The sequence below is a fragment of the Sarcophilus harrisii genome, chromosome 3 (assembly GCF_902635505.1).
Source record: "Sarcophilus harrisii chromosome 3, mSarHar1.11, whole genome shotgun sequence".
In the NCBI taxonomy this organism is placed as follows: Eukaryota; Metazoa; Chordata; class Mammalia; order Dasyuromorphia; family Dasyuridae; genus Sarcophilus; species Sarcophilus harrisii.
In genome coordinates this window covers 314,974,196-314,994,082 of record NC_045428.1, presented here as the reverse complement: position 1 = coordinate 314,994,082, position 19,887 = coordinate 314,974,196, and the positions used below count along the sequence as shown (strand labels likewise).

Below are 19,887 nucleotides of genomic sequence, written 5' to 3'. Positions count from 1 at the left end.
TTCAAGAAACTGGTCTCATTTTCTTGATTCACTCTGAGTATCTATTCATATCATAAATATTAATGCATAAAGCTTAATATAGGACCTCAAGTCTATTTTGTATACCCATTCAAAAGTCAACAATACAGTAGTATAAACTGTATAAGTAATAACTTCACTAGAATACTTAAAAAAAATAGTCTTATCAGAAAATAAATTCAAATAATTCAAATTGGAATTTAAATTAAGTAATGCTGATCCGTGCAAATTCATGGAATGACAGTTCAAAAGTAAAAAAAAAAATGGGGGCAGCAAGGTGGCAAAATGGATAAAGCACCAGCCCTGAAGTCAGGAGGACCTGAGTTCAAATTTGACCTCAGGTACTTAACACTTCCTATTGCCTCAGGAAAAAAATTTTTTTTTAATTTTAAAGAGTTAAAAAAATAAAAATAAAAAAGTATTCTATTAACTTTGAAATTTTTTCTATAAAATTTTAAAATCAATATTCTTCTATTCTACTTTCAAGAGGTAATTTGATTCAATTCAATGAGTAGCTACTATATCTAGGCATTTTGCGGGATACAAAATGAGCATATGAAAAAAGGTCCTAACCATTAAGGAACTGATAATCTTATTGTTCAGATAGATTCAGTAGTTTTAACAGTTAATAATATATTATCCTACAGGAACATGGTGAATAGAAGGAGGAAAATCTCACTATAATAAAAAACCACAAAGTCAGTTCTGTAACACAGCAATTTGGATGTGGAAAATGAACTGAACTGAAACAATTGTACAAGCAGATTCGAATCTGACCCTAAGACGTAATCAGCACAAGTTGGTAATTATATGACAATTCAGGCCACTGAAGAGAGATACAAGATCTAATTTAGGTCAAAGAGTGTCTATACAAATAGGTATAGGTGACCAAAGTAATTCACTTGAAACCAGATTAATTCTGTTGGCCCATATGAACCCAGATCAAGTAGGAGCCTTTCTCCTGATTTTTTGATTAGGTAAATGATAAATATATTTCTACTGTATAATTTAAATGAAATTTAAAAGAACATTGTTAATATTTTAGAAATAAAATCTATTGCCTTATTAGTTGCCTTAAGGAAACTTCTGGTAAAGAAATTACTTATCAATGGCACTTGCTCAGTAATTTATAGTCTTGAAGGAAGTGGGGTGGGGGCTGAGGAATGAAATGAGAAATGGGTCACAGTCAGATAGCTAAAATGTGTTAGAAGCAGAACTTGTATCCAAGTCTTCATTTCACTATAACCAGCCCTCTAACCACATGACCACACTGTCTCTTGTGGATATTACATATTTCTAAATACATCCTTGTCATCTCATACTTTTTCTTGTGGTTAACTACCATTATAATTTTAAGATCTTAGAATTTCCAGATTCATATTTTCCATTTCCTATTCTTGATATTCTCTCCATTTATATATTCAAGTATTTACTGAAAATGTAAGATATCATGGCTGGGCACAGTTGGGCATGATAAGATCATGGACCTAGAACTAGGACTTTATTTTACAGATAAGGAAACCAAGACCTGCCAAAGTCACATATGTGGTAAACTTCAGAGGCAATATTTGAGCCCAGGCCTCCAGACTACACAACAAATATGTTCTTTCCCCTGTGCCATGTTGCCATTCAAAAGAGACAATGAATGAGACAAGTGTCTCTGCCCTCAAGAAATTTATAACCTAAATTTAAATTTGGGGGCCCAAAGCAATCAGGGTTAAGTAACTTGTCCAGAGTTACGTGTCAAATTTCTGAGTCCAGATTTGAACTCAGGAGAACTTGAATCCTCCGGATTCCAGGGATAGTGCTCATTCCACTATGCCTCCTAGCTGCCCCAATAACCTAAATTTATTTTTAAAAACCACAATAATCATTCATGTTTTTTAAAATAGGACCCTAAAGAATGTTACCTCTTTAATGTTGAAAATTAAAATGTATAAACAAAGGACAGCAACAGCTGGTGGTGTGAAACAAATGAAACAACATGTTAGTTTCAAAAATAATTATAATCATGGAAAAGACTTGTTAAATGCAGCTTACCTGTTAGCAACCAAAGTACAGTCAATTTCTGGTCTCTTTGTTTTAGGAATGGCATAAAGTGGGTATCTGTCTCCATGACGAATTAACACATGAACAGAAACTAACTTAAAATAATAAGGTGCATGACCTACAGATAAGAAATGTATAGTTTAAATATTAGTTTTGGGAACAATATTAAGATATACTAGGTTTTGTATGAATACTTTAATACAAAAAGGTATTCCTTTAAAAAACTGTGTACAGAGCAAAATTCTACTTATCAACATAAAACACTAATTTCCATGAAACATATTGGGGCATATTCCTACATTTAAAAGATTTTGAACTTAAGATAAACAAGCTGTAAGGCTGAGTACACTTATTCCTACTATCATTTTGCCCTGACCCCCCCCCACCCCCCGTCCAAGAATTTTAAACCTATAACTATTTCAAAGTAGTTCTAAGGGGAAAAAAAATATTTATTGTAGATATTGAATTTGTTATACCATATTGCAAAAACCTACCTTCTGCACTACGTTCAGTAATACTTGGAATATTGCAGTAAATACGAGCTTCATGAATAGGGTCAATAACAGGAGGTTCAGTCAATGGATCAGGCATTATTCTCTTGCGATTTTTACCATTCATTCCATTTTTGACTGGTGTTACTGGTGTTAGGTGGACTAAAAAAAAAATCAATGTAATTAAGTAGTTGCATGAATATAATTGTACAATGTAATTCTGAATTTCACATTTAATTTTTTTCTGAATTAGATTGCATTTAGTTCAGTGAATTATTCTTGAAGCCACTTCAGTGACAATTTCTTCACTGGAAATCTTTTTTATAACTTTTTCAACAGAATATTACATTTCTCCAATGTGCTGAAAGCAAGGGTTGATATGTTTGGGAAGCTTTTGGTTTGGTTTGGGTTTTTTTAGGTAATTTTGTTTTTAACTATGTATTAAACAGAACGAATATATCTGAAAGTACTACTGATTGTAAGACACAAAAATTAACCACCTAGCCACAATTCCACACACATAACAGTAAAATAATCCACTAAATTTAGGCATGCAATCTCATGTTCAACTGAAATCCTTTGTTGAAATAGTTTAACAAAAGGATGTGCTTCAAATGAAATTCTTTGCCAAAATAGTTTTTGTTTAGCAGTTGGATGTACACAAGATGTAGCCATCATTTTTTAAAACTTCTGGGCTAGATTCTGGAGATGATTAATTCTACTCCACAGAATATAATTGCATAATGTTTTTTTAAAAATCACAGAACTAGATGACATTTTACTAATTTGCTGATAACATAATATGGAGCATAAAAATGAAGCCTCATTTTGACCAAGATAAGTTTAAATAAAATATATTATCTATAGTTTCTTATCAGTACCTCCCATTATTCTATTATAAGACATCAGATCAGACACATCAGCACAGTTTGTTCTTTACTGAATCTCTGTATTTGCTTTCCAGTACTCACAGGTGATTTTTTTCCCATTTAGTACCAATTCTTTACTACCAACATCTAATAAAACAGATAGGTACTAGATTATGCTTTAGTCTATAAATCTAAACTAAGAGATAACATGATAATTCGTGTCAGTATCTTCCCCAGCATTAAAATTAAAGGAAATGTCCAAAGTCACCATACTTGAGGCTTCTGACACATTGAGGGAATTCTTTCTGGGGATTTATAATAAGAGATAAAGCAGTAACACAAAATGAGAACAGAAGGAAGTGAAATGAAGAACTGGAGTTAATATCAAATCAATAGATCTACTTAAAATATCAAAGAAGCCCCAAATCAAAATACTCAAGATAACTAAGGTAACTCAGTAGCAATAAGGGCAATGAACAATTCTATTTGTCAGAAGAGGATTTCTCTCAGGGCTGCCCTAAAAAAGTATGTTCTAGATACATTACTAAAACTGCTAATGACAATAATAATAATAACACCTTGCAATTATATAGCCATTTATAAATATTTTCTCATTTGATCACCACAAAAAACCCTGGAAGTGCTCAGGTAAATTCAGAATTTCTGAATTCAAGCAATCTACACTGTTAGTCTCTTTCTGTATCAGGGATTACAGGCATGTGTCTACCATACATGATGTTTTCTTTTTTTTTTTAAGCTTTACATAAGAAAGAGTCATGATTTCACATATAATCCCCATTTTCTATTCTACTTTCAATGTTCTCTTTTTTTGATGTTTGATAAGTTCAGTATAAAAAATAAAAAATTAAAATAATGATATTAATTAAAAAGATGAATCTTAGATTTCAGAGATCATTTTGGTGACTGTGACCTATTAGTCTATGAAAAATCACCATCAGGAAGAGCAGAGAAAAGGAAATGAGGAAAAATAAAGTATTATCATTAATGGAATGAAGTCAATCATAAGCAAATATGCTTGTAATCTCTGTGTAAAAACTTCAAATATCTTATAATTTTTCTTTAAAAAAGATTCTCCTTCCTCACTAAATGCTTACTGCTTACCACACTCAGTCTCTCCCAAAAATCAAACTCAAATCTACTCACTGCTTCTTCCTGAAGTTCAGTACTATCTATATTGGTCAAGTAAGCAGTATTCTCATTTCTTAGTTCCCTTACTCCCTCCAACTATAATATATTATTCCTATATATTCCCATTTCAAGATCAAAGGATTAGTACTGAAGCAACTCTCCTCTGTTGGTTCTCAATAATAAATCAATTGATATTTATCAAGCTCTTTGTGCTAAGCACAATGATAACTATCAACTACAAAAAAAAAAAAAAAAAAAAAAAAAGGCAAATGACAGTCCCTTCCCTCAAGAATCTTGCAATCTATGAGAGGAGACAATATGAAACCAAATACATACAAAGTTATATACAGAATAAATAGGAAGTCATTAACAAGGGGAAAACATTATAATTAAGAGAGGTTGGGAAAGGATTCCTATGGAATATAGGATTTTAATTGGTAAGAATCCAAGGAAGGTTATTTGTTGTGATATAAACTGTCCCCCTGATCTTTTCGGGAGAAGGGTTGGAAAGGAATCAAAACCCCTCCTGGCTTTTGGGAGAGGCCCTACCTTCCTCCTTATAAGAGAAACTCCCAGATAAGTAATGTCCTATGATTCAATTGGAGATCTTGGCCTGGGGTATAATCACTACCCTCTATTGGTTTGAAAATTAGTCCTTCAAATTTCTCCCTAGCTTGGGGCAGCAAAAAAAAAAAAAAATCCAACCTGTGTGCCCAAACTTTTGCAAATAATCCTAATAGGATTTTGCCTGCTAAACAACCTGTTTTTTTGTGTAATAAACCCACTTTTTGCCAAGTTTTTAAAACTTCTCCAATGCAAATTCTTTCGCAAAGAATCTGCAACATCGACCAGGGGATCTCTCAACCCTCATTTTTCACACCTCAACAGTTGGAACAGACACAGTAAAGCATTCCAGGCTTATGGGAGAGCTAAAGAAAATGCCCAGAGCCAAGAGACAGATTGTTTTGTTTGTGGAACAGGCAAGAGGCCAGTGTCACTGAACCAGAGAGTAAGTAGTGGGGAGGAAGATGTAAGACTGAAAAGGTAGGAACAGACTAGGTTATGAGGGTTTTGGATGCCAAATAGATCACTCTGTATTTGATCCTGAGACAACAGGGAGTCAAAAGAGTTTTCTGAGTGTGGAGAAAAGGCATGTGACATGATTAGATCTATGCTTTGGAAAACCACTTTAATGGATGAATGGAGAACAGATTAGAATAGGGAGAGCTGAGGCAGGCAGACCTAAAGGCAGACCTAAGCATTACAATAACCAAGGTGATAAAGGTCAGCCTAGGATGGAGGCAGTGGCAGGGGAGAAAGGGCAGCTTGCTGCAGAAATCTGGCAAAGGTGAAGTTGGTAGGCCTTGCGGTGGGGAGGGGGCAGGAGAGTGAGGAATCCAGATTGGCTTGCAGGTTGTGAATCTAAAGGACTGAGAGAATGCTGTTAGCCCTCCACAATAAAAGGGAAGGTAGGAGGCAGGGAAGGCTCAGGGTAAAATATAATGAATTCCATTTTGGGCAAATCAAGCAAGTTTCATATTTCTGCAGGATATCCAGTTCAAGGTTCCTGAAAGACAGCTACAAATAGAAGACTGGAGAGCAGCAGAAACATTGGGGTAGGATAGGAGATTTGAAAATCATCAGCAAAGAGATTAAATCTGTGAGAGCTGTTGAGATCACCAAATGAAATTGTATCCATGGAGAAGAGGGACCAGGACAGGAGGGCACCTATGGTTAAAAGGCATGGTCTGGAAAAGAATACAACAAAGGAGACAGAAAAGGAAGTATCAACAGTAGGAAATGAATCAGGAGAGAATGGGATCCTAAAAATCTAGATAGATAAGAGTATCAAGGAAGAAAAAGTGAGCAGTATCAAAAGCTGCTGAGGATTCAAGTAGAATAAGGACTGAGAAAAGACCACTGGCATTGGCAACCAAGAGATCTTTAGTAACAACACAAATAGATTTCATACAATTCTATAATAAAAATTCTGACTGGTGACAGTGGTTTTAATACCATTTTTTGAGTTTTATTCCTATTTGCACTAATGTCTTACACATAAATACAGTCTGCGAAGGTCAATTCTTTCAATGTAATTAGAAAATGTTAACTATATAGAGAGAACATCAATCTGCAAGTCTTAACCAAATAAATAAATATGCCTCAGTAAATCTATATAACTTTCTTTTAGGTAAAATTTAAAATGTAATTGATTATGATAATGCCTTGCACACAACAGGCACATAAGGTTCTCTGAAGTTTAACCTCAGTTTATTTAAAGATGATCCATATATTCATCTACAGTTAAAAATATTAATCAGTCTTCCTTATCTAAGTTTGAAATATAGAAAGACTAAATATTAAAATAAAAGATTAAGCATGAAACTGGTACTTACTCACCTACAAGTAAAAAGCAGACACAAAAATAAAGCAGGTTCGTGATGAATCTGTAAATCTCCAAAGTCTTTACCATATACACAACTTTATTTTTAAATGTTCAATTCAATCTAAGCTATTATATTTTCAAGCAATGTTCCATTAAATCTGATATTTTCTCCTAATAATAAATAACATATGCTTCTTACATATTCTCAATTTCTCAAACATCAGAATTTAGAATTCAACACCCAACTTATTAAGAACCTACTCAGCAGTAATGTTTTACCCACTCAAGAAGATAAAGAGCTTATATAACTGTCCAATTCTGATATATAGCTCACAAACTAGAAAGGAGTTAACCTACAAAAATAGACAACTATAATTTGCAAAATTTCATGGTAATTGAAAAAAGTCCTTTATGACATCTTAAGAAAGATACTGTAAAAGAATACAACAAAGGAGACAGAAAAGAAGCTATCATAAGTAGGAAGTGAATCAGAAGAGAATGAGATCCTAAAAACCTAGATAGAAGAGAATATCAAGGAAGAAAATATAGTATTAAATAATGAAAGATGAAAGCAATTTCATTGAATTTCATGAAAGCAATTATCAGCAATTTTATAATTCAAAATATTAAAACATCAAAATTTTAAAAATCATTTAAAGCTATAAAAGTATTTATATTTCTTGCTTCCATATCCAAAACATTAGTCCAAAAAATGGGGCAAAATCCATTTATTTTAAATAACACACTTGAAGACTTCAGTTCATAAAGAAAACCTATTTAATTAAGTTTTTACTATTTACTTCCCTATACACAATAGTTAGTATTTTGTGTGTAAATAAACCTAACTTCTATAGAATCAGTAATTAGAGGATTTTTTAGATTTACCTAGCAAAAAAAAAAAAAGAAGCATATTTTATATCTCTTTACACCTCTACACAATCAAATATAATGTAAATGATTATCTATAAACCAATGAAGTACACCAGTGTACTTATTAAAAGAAAAATACTATTGAAAATAGGATGACTTTTTTGTATATTAAACAGCATCATGACTTGTTCAAAATATCAGAAAAAAACCCATTAATATAGCAAAGAATATCATTTTAAAGCACAAAACCAAATATGTTATATCTTATCATCATGTTATACTTAATTATACAATTTAAAAACATTTATGTTGTTAATTCACTATCCACAAATTAGTCAAAATAGTGATGTAAAATTCATTTAAGAAGTAGGAAGCCTAAAGAATTTAGGTCAGACAGAAAACATGCCTAATTGAACTTTCACAATCTAGTTTCTTATACTATAGTTATAGTTATGTTATAGTATAAACACTCAATATTATCTAAGTAGATAAACCTAATTTCCACAATAATGGAGGAAAAATTAGTTTGTATAAAAGTTTACCTAAGAGCAGAAATGATGTAAAAATATTCATGTCTTAATTTCTGATTCTTCTGTATCACCAATAAATCCAAAGGAAAAAAGTGCTTGTACACAGGATAATTCACCCTGCAAAATGTGCCTATAAAAGTATGTCTTAAAATTTACTGTCCTAAAACAGAAGGTACTTTCAGTGGACTTATATAAACAAACCAAGTAAGCCAATTCAATGACGTGGAAACCAACTCATGAAACAGAAATGGAGCAGATAGAATGAACCCTTATTCTAGCTTCTACCATTTAGTTAACCTGTCAACTTTTCAGAAGAAAAATTGGAGTTGAGTCTAAGAGTTCACTTCTCCAGTTAAAGACTGGAAAATTTTTGAATGAAAAGTTATAATAAACAAACCACTGAGTCACACATTGAAAATGTAAAGTTTTATACTTTTGAATTCATTAATCAGCTGTAGGTCCATTACTTTTTCTTTTAAAAAAAAAACCAAAACAAAACAATATTTTCAATAATTTTGTTATCAACAGTAACATTTCTTAAGCATCCATTATAAGCCTGCAAGTTAAACAAAGAAACTTGTTAAAAACTTGCTTACCCAGACATTTCATCCAAAATTTGATTTCTCCCAAACTACATTTATATTCCCAGATTATGTTCTTTTTTACAGTCCCATTATGCTCTTTCCCATAATTCAATTTGCTTTGGAAATTTCACAACAATGAAATTACTCCAGACTGGTTATAAAAAGGATGACATCTACCTATTAAAAGTTCCTCATTTGGGGATGTGGGAAAACTGGGACATTGATTCATTGTTGGTGGAGTTGTGAATGAATCCAACCATTTTGGAGAGTAGTTTGGAACTATGCTCAAAAAGTTATCAAACTGTGCATACCCTTTGATCCAGCAGTGTTACTACTGGGATTATATCCCAAAGAGATTATAAAGAAGGGAAAGGGACCTTGTATGTGCACGAATGTTTGTGGCAGCCTTTGTAGTGGCTAGAAACTGAAAACTGAATGGATGTCCATCAGTTGAGAATGGCTGAATAAATTGTGGTATATGAAAATTATGGAATATTACTGTTCTGTAAGAAATGACCAACGGATGATTTCAGAAAGGCCTGAGAGACTTATACAACTGGATGCTGAGTGAAATGAGCAGGACCAGGAGATCATTATATACTTCAACAACAATACTATATGATGACCAGTTCTGATGGATCAGGCCATCCTCAGCAACGAGATCAACCAAATCATTTCTAATGGAGCAGTAATGAACTGAACTAGCTATACCCAGAAAAAGAACTCTGGGAGATGACTAAAAACCATTACATTGAATTCCAATCCCTATATTTATGCACACCTGCATTTTGACTTCCTTCACAAGCTAATTGTACAATAATTCAGAGTCTGATTCTTTTTGTACAGCAAAATAATGTTTTGGTCATGTATACTTATTGTGTATCTAAGTTATATTTTAATATATTTAACATCTACTGGTCATCCTGCCATTTAGGGAGGGGTGGGGAGGGTAAGAGGTGAAAAATTGAAACAAAGAGGTTTGGCAATTGTTAATGCTGTAAAGTTACCCATGTATATATCCTGTAAATAAAAGGCTATTAAATAAAAAAAAAAAGTTCCTCATTTATGGATGCCCATCAATTGGAGAATGGTTGGGTAAATTGTGGTATATGAATGTTATGGAATATTATTGTTCTGTAAGAAATGACCAGAAGGATGAATACAGAGAGGCTTGGAGAGACTTACATGAACTGATGTTAAGTGAAATGAGCAGAACCAAGAGATCATTATATACTTCAACAAGGATACTGTATGAGGATGTATTCTGATGGAAGTGGATTTCTTCGACAAAGAGATCTAACTCAGTTTCAATTGATCAATGATAGACAGAAGCAGCTACACCCAAAGAAAGAACACTGGGACATGAATGTAAACTGCTTGCATTTTTGTTTTTCTTCCCAGGTTATTTTTACCTTCTGAATCCAATTCTTCCTGTGCAACAAGAGAACTGTTTGGTTCTGCACACATATATTGTATCTAGGCTAAACTGTGACATATTTAACATGTATAGGACTGCTTGCCATCTGGGGGAGGGGGGGAGGGAGGGAGGAGAAAAGTCGGAACAGAAGTGAGTGCAAGGGAAAATGTTGTAAAAAATTACCCAGGCATGGGTTCTGTCAATAAAAAGTTATAATTATGAAAAAAAAATTTTAAATAAAAGTTTCTCATTTATATGTTCAATTCCAACAGTTTGGGTTACCTAAATGAACTAAATTATTGAGAAGCAAATAACAGTAAGATTCATGACTAAGATAAAACATTTTGTCAAGTATCAAAAAAAAAAAAAAAGTAACAAATCCAGAAACAGGTAAAATGGAAAAGGGATGACAGCCAATAAGGGAATTCCTAGTAAACCTTTGCAAGCAAAGTAAAGAGGTCACAATTGGCCAAAGGAGTGGGGAGAGGGTATGGGAGGATGAACAATATACAATAAAACAAAACTAATACTTACATATACACAAATTTTCTATTTTCACGTTATAAAAACAACAAAGAATTCAGATTTTCCATACTTCATTATTCCTTAAATGAATAAACAAGGAATACCTAATCACTTCTTCCCTTCTGGGATACTCAACAATAAAAAGGTCAAAAAAACAAAAAAACAAAAAAAAAACCCATGACATGACATACTTACAGAATTGCAGACTGATGCTCAAAAAGGCCAGTAAAGCAGCCAAGACCAGCAGCAACAAAAAACGATTTCGGAAAAGCATTATTATTTGTTCTACTTTTTCTTCATGGTTTCACCTCAAACTGGAACTATGCCCTGGAATAAAAGAGGCAATGAACTTATGTTGAAAGGTGGAAAACTAAATATGTCAACTGTTGGATTGAAAAAAATTCAATTACTCTTTGCCTAAGCAGACAAGAACTAATCCCTAATTACAGAAAATCTCTTATTGTTTTTGTTTGCTCCTGTTCAAAAAAGCTTTGAAAATAAGTAATAATGCAGCAATCCTCCCTATATCTGGCATCACGGAGTTTAAATAAAATACCCTAACAAATCATTTTTTCCCAGATAATGAAACTTTTCTTTTTATTAGTCTTCAATTTTTTAAAAAAAATCTCTAAATCCCTCTAATAGAAATCATAACTTTTTATACATTTTCCTGCCTCTCTAAAAATATTAATAAATTCTAAACTCCTACCAGCTCTTAAAGAGTATGCTCTTTTTCACATTTTATGTTCCCAACACTTATAAGTACCAAGTACCTAATAAAGGCTGAATTAGCACAATTTAACCTTTCTTTGATAAAACAGGATTATTATGCAGTATTCTGCTTCTAATAAGTTGTGTGATTTGGAGTAAATCGCTTACTCCATTTAACCTCAGTTTTCTCTTCTTCCTCCACAAAATAAGGAGAATGAGAAGAATGAACTTTAATATTTTCTCAGGTCCCTTCCAAGATTCTATGGTTCTATCTATACTGATGTCATATACAGTGATGTCCTCAGGGGTACTTAAGTGTATAAGGCTGTTTTGTTTTACCCTAAAGAATCACAAAAAGTCATTTAGTAGGTCAATCAGTAAACATTTATTAAATGCTAAATATATGCCAAGCAATGCTAAGTGATAGGGATAAAAATTTATAAAGGAAGTCTTAGGTCTGAAGAAGCTTATTAATTGAAAAGGACAATACTTCAAGAATAGGAAAGGGAGCAAGGGGATAAAAAGGGAGAGAAAAGGTCCCAATATCAGGAGCATGATGGAGAAATCAAAGAAATCCAAAAAGATTTTCCAAAATCCAAAAGAGAAATCATTTCCTGGCTCAGGAGCCATGTTCTGGTAGATAGTAGATCGATATGATCTAGAAGGTAGATCGATAGTGTTATTATAATTATTACAATTCAGTGTACAAACAAACCCCCTCTGGTTTTCATTTGATCAAAATTAGGATAATAGGATAAATTTAGAGCTGGAAGAGAACTTAGGAATCATTAGTCTAAAGCTTCCTTTGACAAATAAGAAGCTAGAGGCCTAAAGAAGGTAAGTGATTTATTCAAGCTCCTATAGACAATTAAGTGTCAGAACTAGGACTGAAATTTGGGTCCTTTGCCTCCAGTATCCTTTTTGTTATACCACGTCATCTTTTTCTATATCACTCAGAACTTAACAGAATAATTCAGATATGGCTTGTCCTGCACTGTGGAATACATTTCTTTTCTGGCTTAAAGACTTTTATCACTTCCATGTACAGTATGATGCATATTAAATTTTAAGTCAAACAAAATCTGGATCTTTTTTTTTTAAACCTGAATACTGAACTAACTCCTCCCCCCATTCATACCCATGAAGTTGATTTTTTATAAGTAAGTAAAATCTATCTTCTTAGTTTCAATTCTGTCATCCAATAGCTCAATAATTATTCTTAGTTTTATGTAAATTTAATAAATATATAAAATTGATTTAAAGTTGAACAAATGAGCCTGGGATACTTTAAATCTCTTTAGTATTTCTTTTATATAAAACTGGGTAATAAACTAACTGAAAGTGATTTAAATTTTATTTCTTAATTATTTTTATAAGCCATTTTAGAGTTAATCATTACAGAAAACTAGTAAATTAGTAATTACAGAAAACTAATTTAATCTGTTTGGAAAGAGTTCTTGACTTAGCTATTCTAAGCAATACAATGATCCAATACAACTCTGAAGGAGTTAGGATGAAAAGTACTATCCATACTGAGAGAAAGAACTAATTGTACCTAGATACAGAAAGAAGCATACTTTTTTTTTCTTCAATTTATTTTTCTTGGGGTGTTTTTTTTTGGGGGAAAGGACCTATATTTTCGTTCACAAATGTTTATGGAAATGTTTGGCATGATTTCACATGTGCCTTCTCAATGGGGGATGGGAAGAAGGGAAGAAAGGAGAAAAACTAAAATTCAAAGTTTTAAAAACAAATACTTAAAATTGTTTTATATGTAACTGGGGGGAAATAAAAAAATAATTTTTTTAAAGTTAAACTCTGCTTTCTTAGAGACAGATAAACTATCTTACTGAAAGAGAACGTGGGAAAGAGAGAGATCTTAATATAATTATCCAAATTAACTACAAAGCTACTAAGACAAGGTCTAAAGCGTTTGATGTCATCTGACTATATAGAATACTAATATTCATTGATCCCCACATTTGGTGACTAGATGGAACATGAATCCTTGCTCTGAATGCTAGAAAACTCACTAGCAGGAGAATGATTGATTAAAATCAAGATTAATATAAAGCTGAGTCCTTGGATTTGGGCTATAAAGGAAAATAAAAATGGAGAGAATACAGACTACAAATAGATTTCCTAGAGGCAGAATTACCAAAGGGAAAAATTCCTAAACCAAGGTTTCAGCAGATAAAAGAAGCAAGTCCTGGGGCAGCTGAATGACACAGTGGACAGAATACCAGCCCTGAAGTCAGAAGACCTTGAGTTTAAATCTGACCTCAGATACCTAGGCTTCCTAGCTGTGTGACCCTAGGCAAACCACTTGACCTCAATTGCCTCCGGGGGGAAAAAAAAAAAAAAAAAAAAGGAAGTCCTAGAAAGAACCAGAATCACAAGTGTCATGAAGTAACGGAATGAGCCTGGCTGGACCAGTATTGGTGTAGAGTGAGAAGATATTTGATTCTTTATGAACTCCCAATTCTTTCCTCTTTGGAGGCAGCTTCAATCTTAAAAAAAAAAACTATTTAAAGTCTGGATGACTATATTTCTGTCTGGAAGGGAAGGAATGAGCTTCATTAAAGAGGGAAGACATGTCTTGACATGTATGATCTTGGGTACAAGTCCCTCGTGCCTTGTCTGTCAGATAAAGGTAAAGCCTCCCCTATATTCTCTTTGTTAATCTAAGGACATTTCATGAGAGGTGAGGGTCTTTTTACCTTTTCTTGGAGATTTATACATGAGCCATATAGTCTGTTGACAGATAAAAGGCAAAATGGGCCTATCAAATTCTGATGTTCTCAGAGAAAACATGGGTGGGAATGTAAACTAACAAGAATAATTTATGTGAGGTACCAAGATTGAAACCAGTCCATGTAAACCCAAAGCTGAAGTTCTAAATCCTGAGTGTTAAACCATAATATTCAGAACCTCAATTTTAATTTAATATTTTCTTAAAACAAAAGAACCCGATGAGCCCTGTCATTATTTGTACTTCACAAGTGATCCTAAATGAGATGTGGTTATAAAAGAATTAGATTGCTCTTTTAAAAAAATAACATTTTTATTTTACACAGCTATGCATTTCCTCCTTCAGAAATTCTCCTTAGTAGATTTCCAATTTATTCCAACAATGCTGCTATTTTCAAAACATTTCTGGAATTCCTAATTTGAAATTACTTTCACAGACTATTTTCTAGACTGGTCTCATTTAAGAAATTTTAAGAAAACTGGTCTCATTTTACAGTTACACCACCATGACCAAAAAAGAAAGGAAAAGGGGAAAAAAAAAAAAAAAAAAAAAAAAAAAAAAGGAAGGAGATTGTTCATAAGGCCGCCTTATGATCAGCTTCATTCTACTTTATGCTAATCTACCTTTTAAATGTCCAGGAGAAAACACAAGTATTTATTATGGGAATTGCAATACATGATGATAAGTAACTATAGTAAAGGAAAAATACAGTAAATGTTATGTTGGGTGGTATCCAACTTTTCACAATCCCTATTTGAGGTTTTCTTGGAATAGTTTGTCATTTCCTTCTTTTACAGATGAGGAAACTGAGGCAAACAAGGTTAAGTGACTTGTCCAAGAGCACATAGCAGATCTTCCAGAGTCCACTGCTCTATCCATTAATAAATTTTATTCCTCTCCATTTCCTCCAATCTAGATGCTGGCCTTCTTGCTATTCCTCACACAGGACATTCTATCTCCCTACACTGTACCTCTTTACTGGCAGTAAAACAAAATGTTCTCCTTTTTCAACTCCATCTTGCTGCTTTATCTTTCTTCAAGACTTCGCTCAAATCCCACCCTCTATAAGAGTCATTTCCTAGTCCTACTAACCTCCACTATTAGTGCTTTTTCTGGGAGATTATTTAATCTTTGCCTTTTGGAAGGAGTTCCTGAGTTCACAGAGGTAGTTTTTAATGCATCGTAAGATGATGTTTTATTCCACCCTGGATTGCTGAGACTCCATATTCTTTACAACTGATCAGTAGGACTAGTTTATATTGATAAATTCCAATGAAACCTTGAATAATTGATGCAGTAGGGCTGTTTGCAAATTGTCTCCCTAATTAGAATGTAAGCTCCTTGAAAGCAGTCATCATTTTTACTTTCTTTGTTATTAGCACAATGCCACAGTAATAGCTTAATAAAGATGAATTTTAAAAATATCTGTACTGAAGTTTTTATTTGTGTATGTTTATCGCATGTAGTGATATATATGTATATACACACATACATACATTTATGTATATACATATGTGTGTATTATATATTACTCCATATTACATTACTATTATATTCAATATATTATTACCTATTCTATATGAAAAGAATTTAAGAAATGCTTACTGACATGTCATCTGAAGAAGATCTTGAGTGCCAAAAAGATATATATATATATGGACTTTTTGTGGCAGACAATCTAATATGGATAATGAAGAACCATTGATTCAAAACAGGAAATATCATGACTGCTACTATATTTAGGAAAATTAATCTAGCAGTAGCCTAATCAAGGCTAGATTGAGAAAGAGTTAGCTATTACAACAAAATAGTTTGAATTAGAGTGGTAGTTCTGGAATAGTAAAACGATGTCAAATACACTATAGGGAACATGGCACAGATGCAAAAGTACTTGGTTTGGAATCAAAAAATCAAAAGATACCCTCTGTGACACTATACATGTTGCCATGGACAATTCACTTTATAAACTTTATAACTCTAAAATACTGTATAAGTATTAGTGTTGTAGAATCTATAGTGCAAAACAAATTACTGCAAGAGTCAAAAATGTTTGAAAACTTGTGACTAGTTTAATTATTTATACCAGAAAAGAGGCAGAAATGCTTTTTAAAAAAATAAATTTTAGTTTATGTTATTATCATTTAAAAAAAAAACTTTTAGAGGCAGTATTCTAATTGAATATGTGCCATTGCAACTGAATGAGCCTCAGTTGTTCCATTTCCACATATTCACTAGCTGGCATTCCCCTTCAATTCTCTGGCTGCCTTTTAGATTGACAGTATACCTAAATTACTTCAGTATTTTAATAAACCAGCACTGCAATTACTAGTTTCCTCTACAGCAGCAATGCATGGGGCTGACTCAGCCACTTCTTTCACTATTTCTTTCCATAATTTTTGTCCTGGAATGTTCTCCTTCCCTCTCCCATAAGGAAACAATTACCACCAATCTCTCAGCCTACTTAAATGGCTGGGTTTTGAGTCAATTATTCAAGCTTTCATTGGAATTTATCAATATAACTAGTCCTACTGACCAGCTGTAAAGAATGTGGAATCTCAGCACTCCAGGTAAAGTAAAACATTATCTTACGATGCATTAAAAACTACCTATGAAATCAGTTCTTATATTTCCTTTTTTGTCATTATTCCCTCAAAAGAAGTTCCTAATTTCATAACCCAACAGCTCCTTCCAAAAGGAAAGGCCTCTCCCAAGTTAAACTCATTCTAAGTAAACTCCATGACCTGTGAACAAGTTTTCTATCCCCTCATTAAAAGTGGCAATACACAATATATTCATAATGTACAAACTTAAAAAAAAAATAAAATAAAATTTGCTCATTGATGATCTAACAATTACTGATTTTGGAATAATAATACACATTTATTTATTTATGTTCAAGTTAAATTGGAGGAATTTCCAGATATCACTTAATGAAGCAAAAAATTACTCATTAAAAACCTACTAAGAACCAGGCAATATATCAGACAATTGAAATACAAAGACAAAACTGAAATAGTCCCCACTTCAAGAAATTTACATTCATTCTATCAAGGACACAAATATGAGCAGCTAAAACAAATACAAGGCAATTTAGAGAAAGGAGAAACAGGAAACAACCTCTTGAAGAAGCTCTTAAGCAAAGTCTTAAGGGAAATCAGGGATTTTAAAATGTGAAAATGAAGAGAGAGTATCTTGCAAATATGAGGAATAGTCAATGTAAAGACATGAAGATAGAAATGGAGTGCGTATATTATATGAGGGTCAGTAAGAACAGTATGGCTAAAGATAAGATCGAAATAAGCTTATGATTTAGATATAAAAAGTGATATTATAAGCAAATTAGAATTACAAGGGACAGTCTGCCTCTCAGAACTATGAAGAAGGGAGGAATTTATGGCCAAAGGAGAATTAGTGAACATTATAAACTATAAAATGAATAATTTTGATTACATTAAATTGAAAAGTACAAAATCAACGCAGCCAAGATTAAAAGGAAAGCAGAAAGCTGGGGGAAAATTTTTACAACCAGTGTTTCTGGGATAATGGCCTCATTTATAACTGCCTCAAATTTATAAGAATACAAGTCATTCCCAATTAACAAATGCTCAAAGGATATGAACAGACAATTTTCAGACAAAGAAATAAAAGCCATTTCTAGTCATGTGAAAAAATGTTCTAAATCACTATTGATTCAAGAAATGCAAATTAAGACAACTCTGAGATATCACTTCACATCTCCCAGACTAACAGAAAAAGATAATGATAAATGATGGAAAGGATGTGGGGATCCTGGGACATTAATACATTGGTGGAGTTGTGAAATGATCCCATCATTCTGGAGAGCAATGTGGAACTATGCCCAAAGGACTATCAAACTGTGCATACCCTTTTACCTAGCAGTGTTTCTACTGGGTCTGTAATCCAAAGAGATCATAAAAAAGGGAAAAGGACTCACATGTGCATAAAGGTTTGTAGTAGCCCTTTTTGCAGTAGCAAGGAATTGGTAACTGAGTAAATGCCCATAAGTTGGCTGGATAAGTTACAGTATATGAATATAATGGGATATTATTGTTTTATAAGAAATGATGAATAGACTGATTTCACAAAAGCCTGAAACTGATTCTAAATGGAGTAGAACCAAGATAACTTTGTATACAATAAGAACAAGATTATGTGATGATCAATTGTGATAAAGCTCTTTTCAACAATGAAGGTAATTTCAATAGTGCCTGCCATCCATACCCAGAGAGAGAACTATTGAGACTGAATGTAGATCAAAGTATAGTATTTTCACCTTTTTTTTCCCTTGGTGGTGTGTGTTTGCCTATTTTTTTCCCTTAATGATTATGAATAGAGATATGAAGAATAGGGAAATATGTTTAGAAAAACTGTACATATTTAATCTATAAGAGCCTGCTTGTTGTCTTGGGGAGAGGGAAGGGAGAAAAATTTGGAACACAAGGTTTAGCAAGGGTGAATGTTGGAAACTATCTTTGCATGTATTTGAAAAAAAACAAAATAGTAAAAGAACAGTATGCTAAATACCAAACAGAAGAGTTTATATTTGATCCTAAAAGTGACTGGGAGCCACTGAAATTTATTTATTAGGAAAATGACAGACCTAAACTTTAGGAATATCATTTGGCAACTGTGTGGAAGATACTTGTGGGAGTGGAAGAGACTGGAAGCAGGGAGGCAAATTAGGTGGCCATGGCAGGAGTCCAGATGAGAGGTGATGAGGGCTCAAATTAAAGTGGTGACTCTGTGAGAAGAAAGAAGGGGACACATGAGAGAGATGCTATGAAGGTAGAAATGGCATGATTTGGTCATGTAGGGTGAGAGTGAGGATTAAAGATCACACCAAGTCTGTAAATATGTGTGACTGAAATCATGATCTTTACCATATTCCACCCAATGTTTTATTCAACAATGAAAAAGAAATTTGTAATAAGTATAGTTATCAGAGTAAGCCATTTTAATTGATTAAAATGCTTGAAAATATGGCAATACAGAATCTGCATTTAAAAATATTTACTATACACATGTAAGACCCTAAACTGAATTCATGTGGCCAATTGTTTTGGATATTTATTTTTATTATAATGCATTATTTTTAAAAATGCAAAGAGGTATAATGGATAGAAAGTTTTAAAGTTTTTTCAACTCAGCTTATTTGCATTCAATGCCAGAGCCATTATATTGACAGCACCTAGTTAACAGGGAACTAAAAATTTATTATAAAATAAATGAGGAAAAATAAAAATTCAGAAATGTTTTAAAGAGTACTCTCTACGACTAATTTTCAATTCCAAGTCCGCAAACTTGGCACATTCACCTTTTCAAAGTTCTAAATTACATGTCTAGACAGACTCTGGTTTCAGAATATATGACACCATGGCCAACCTGCCAAGTCTAGGCTCATTTACTTACTTCCTAGTTTCTTACTGTCATCAGCTCTCCTTATGGCTTTCGTTCCCCACCACAGTGTTTGGCATGTTTACTGATTGACTGTTACTCACTTCTAGCCTTCAAGAGA

The 19,887-nt window shown here is 33.0% G+C and overlaps 1 protein-coding gene across 1 annotated transcript in view; it reads right to left on the bottom strand.

Annotated features, from left to right (window-relative positions):
• The window catches only part of PXYLP1 (2-phosphoxylose phosphatase 1), a 55,249-nt gene that overhangs the window by 7,803 nt on the left and 27,559 nt on the right, over positions 1–19,887 (bottom strand). Inside the window, exons 2-4 of the mRNA XM_031959836.1 lie at positions 11,084–11,215; positions 2,562–2,720; positions 2,059–2,185 (exon numbers count right to left, since the gene is read on the bottom strand). Coding sequence (XP_031815696.1) covers positions 2,059–2,185; positions 2,562–2,720; positions 11,084–11,162 — 365 coding nt within the window. The 5' untranslated portion in view covers positions 11,163–11,215. The remainder of the gene's footprint in view (positions 1–2,058; positions 2,186–2,561; positions 2,721–11,083; positions 11,216–19,887) is intronic.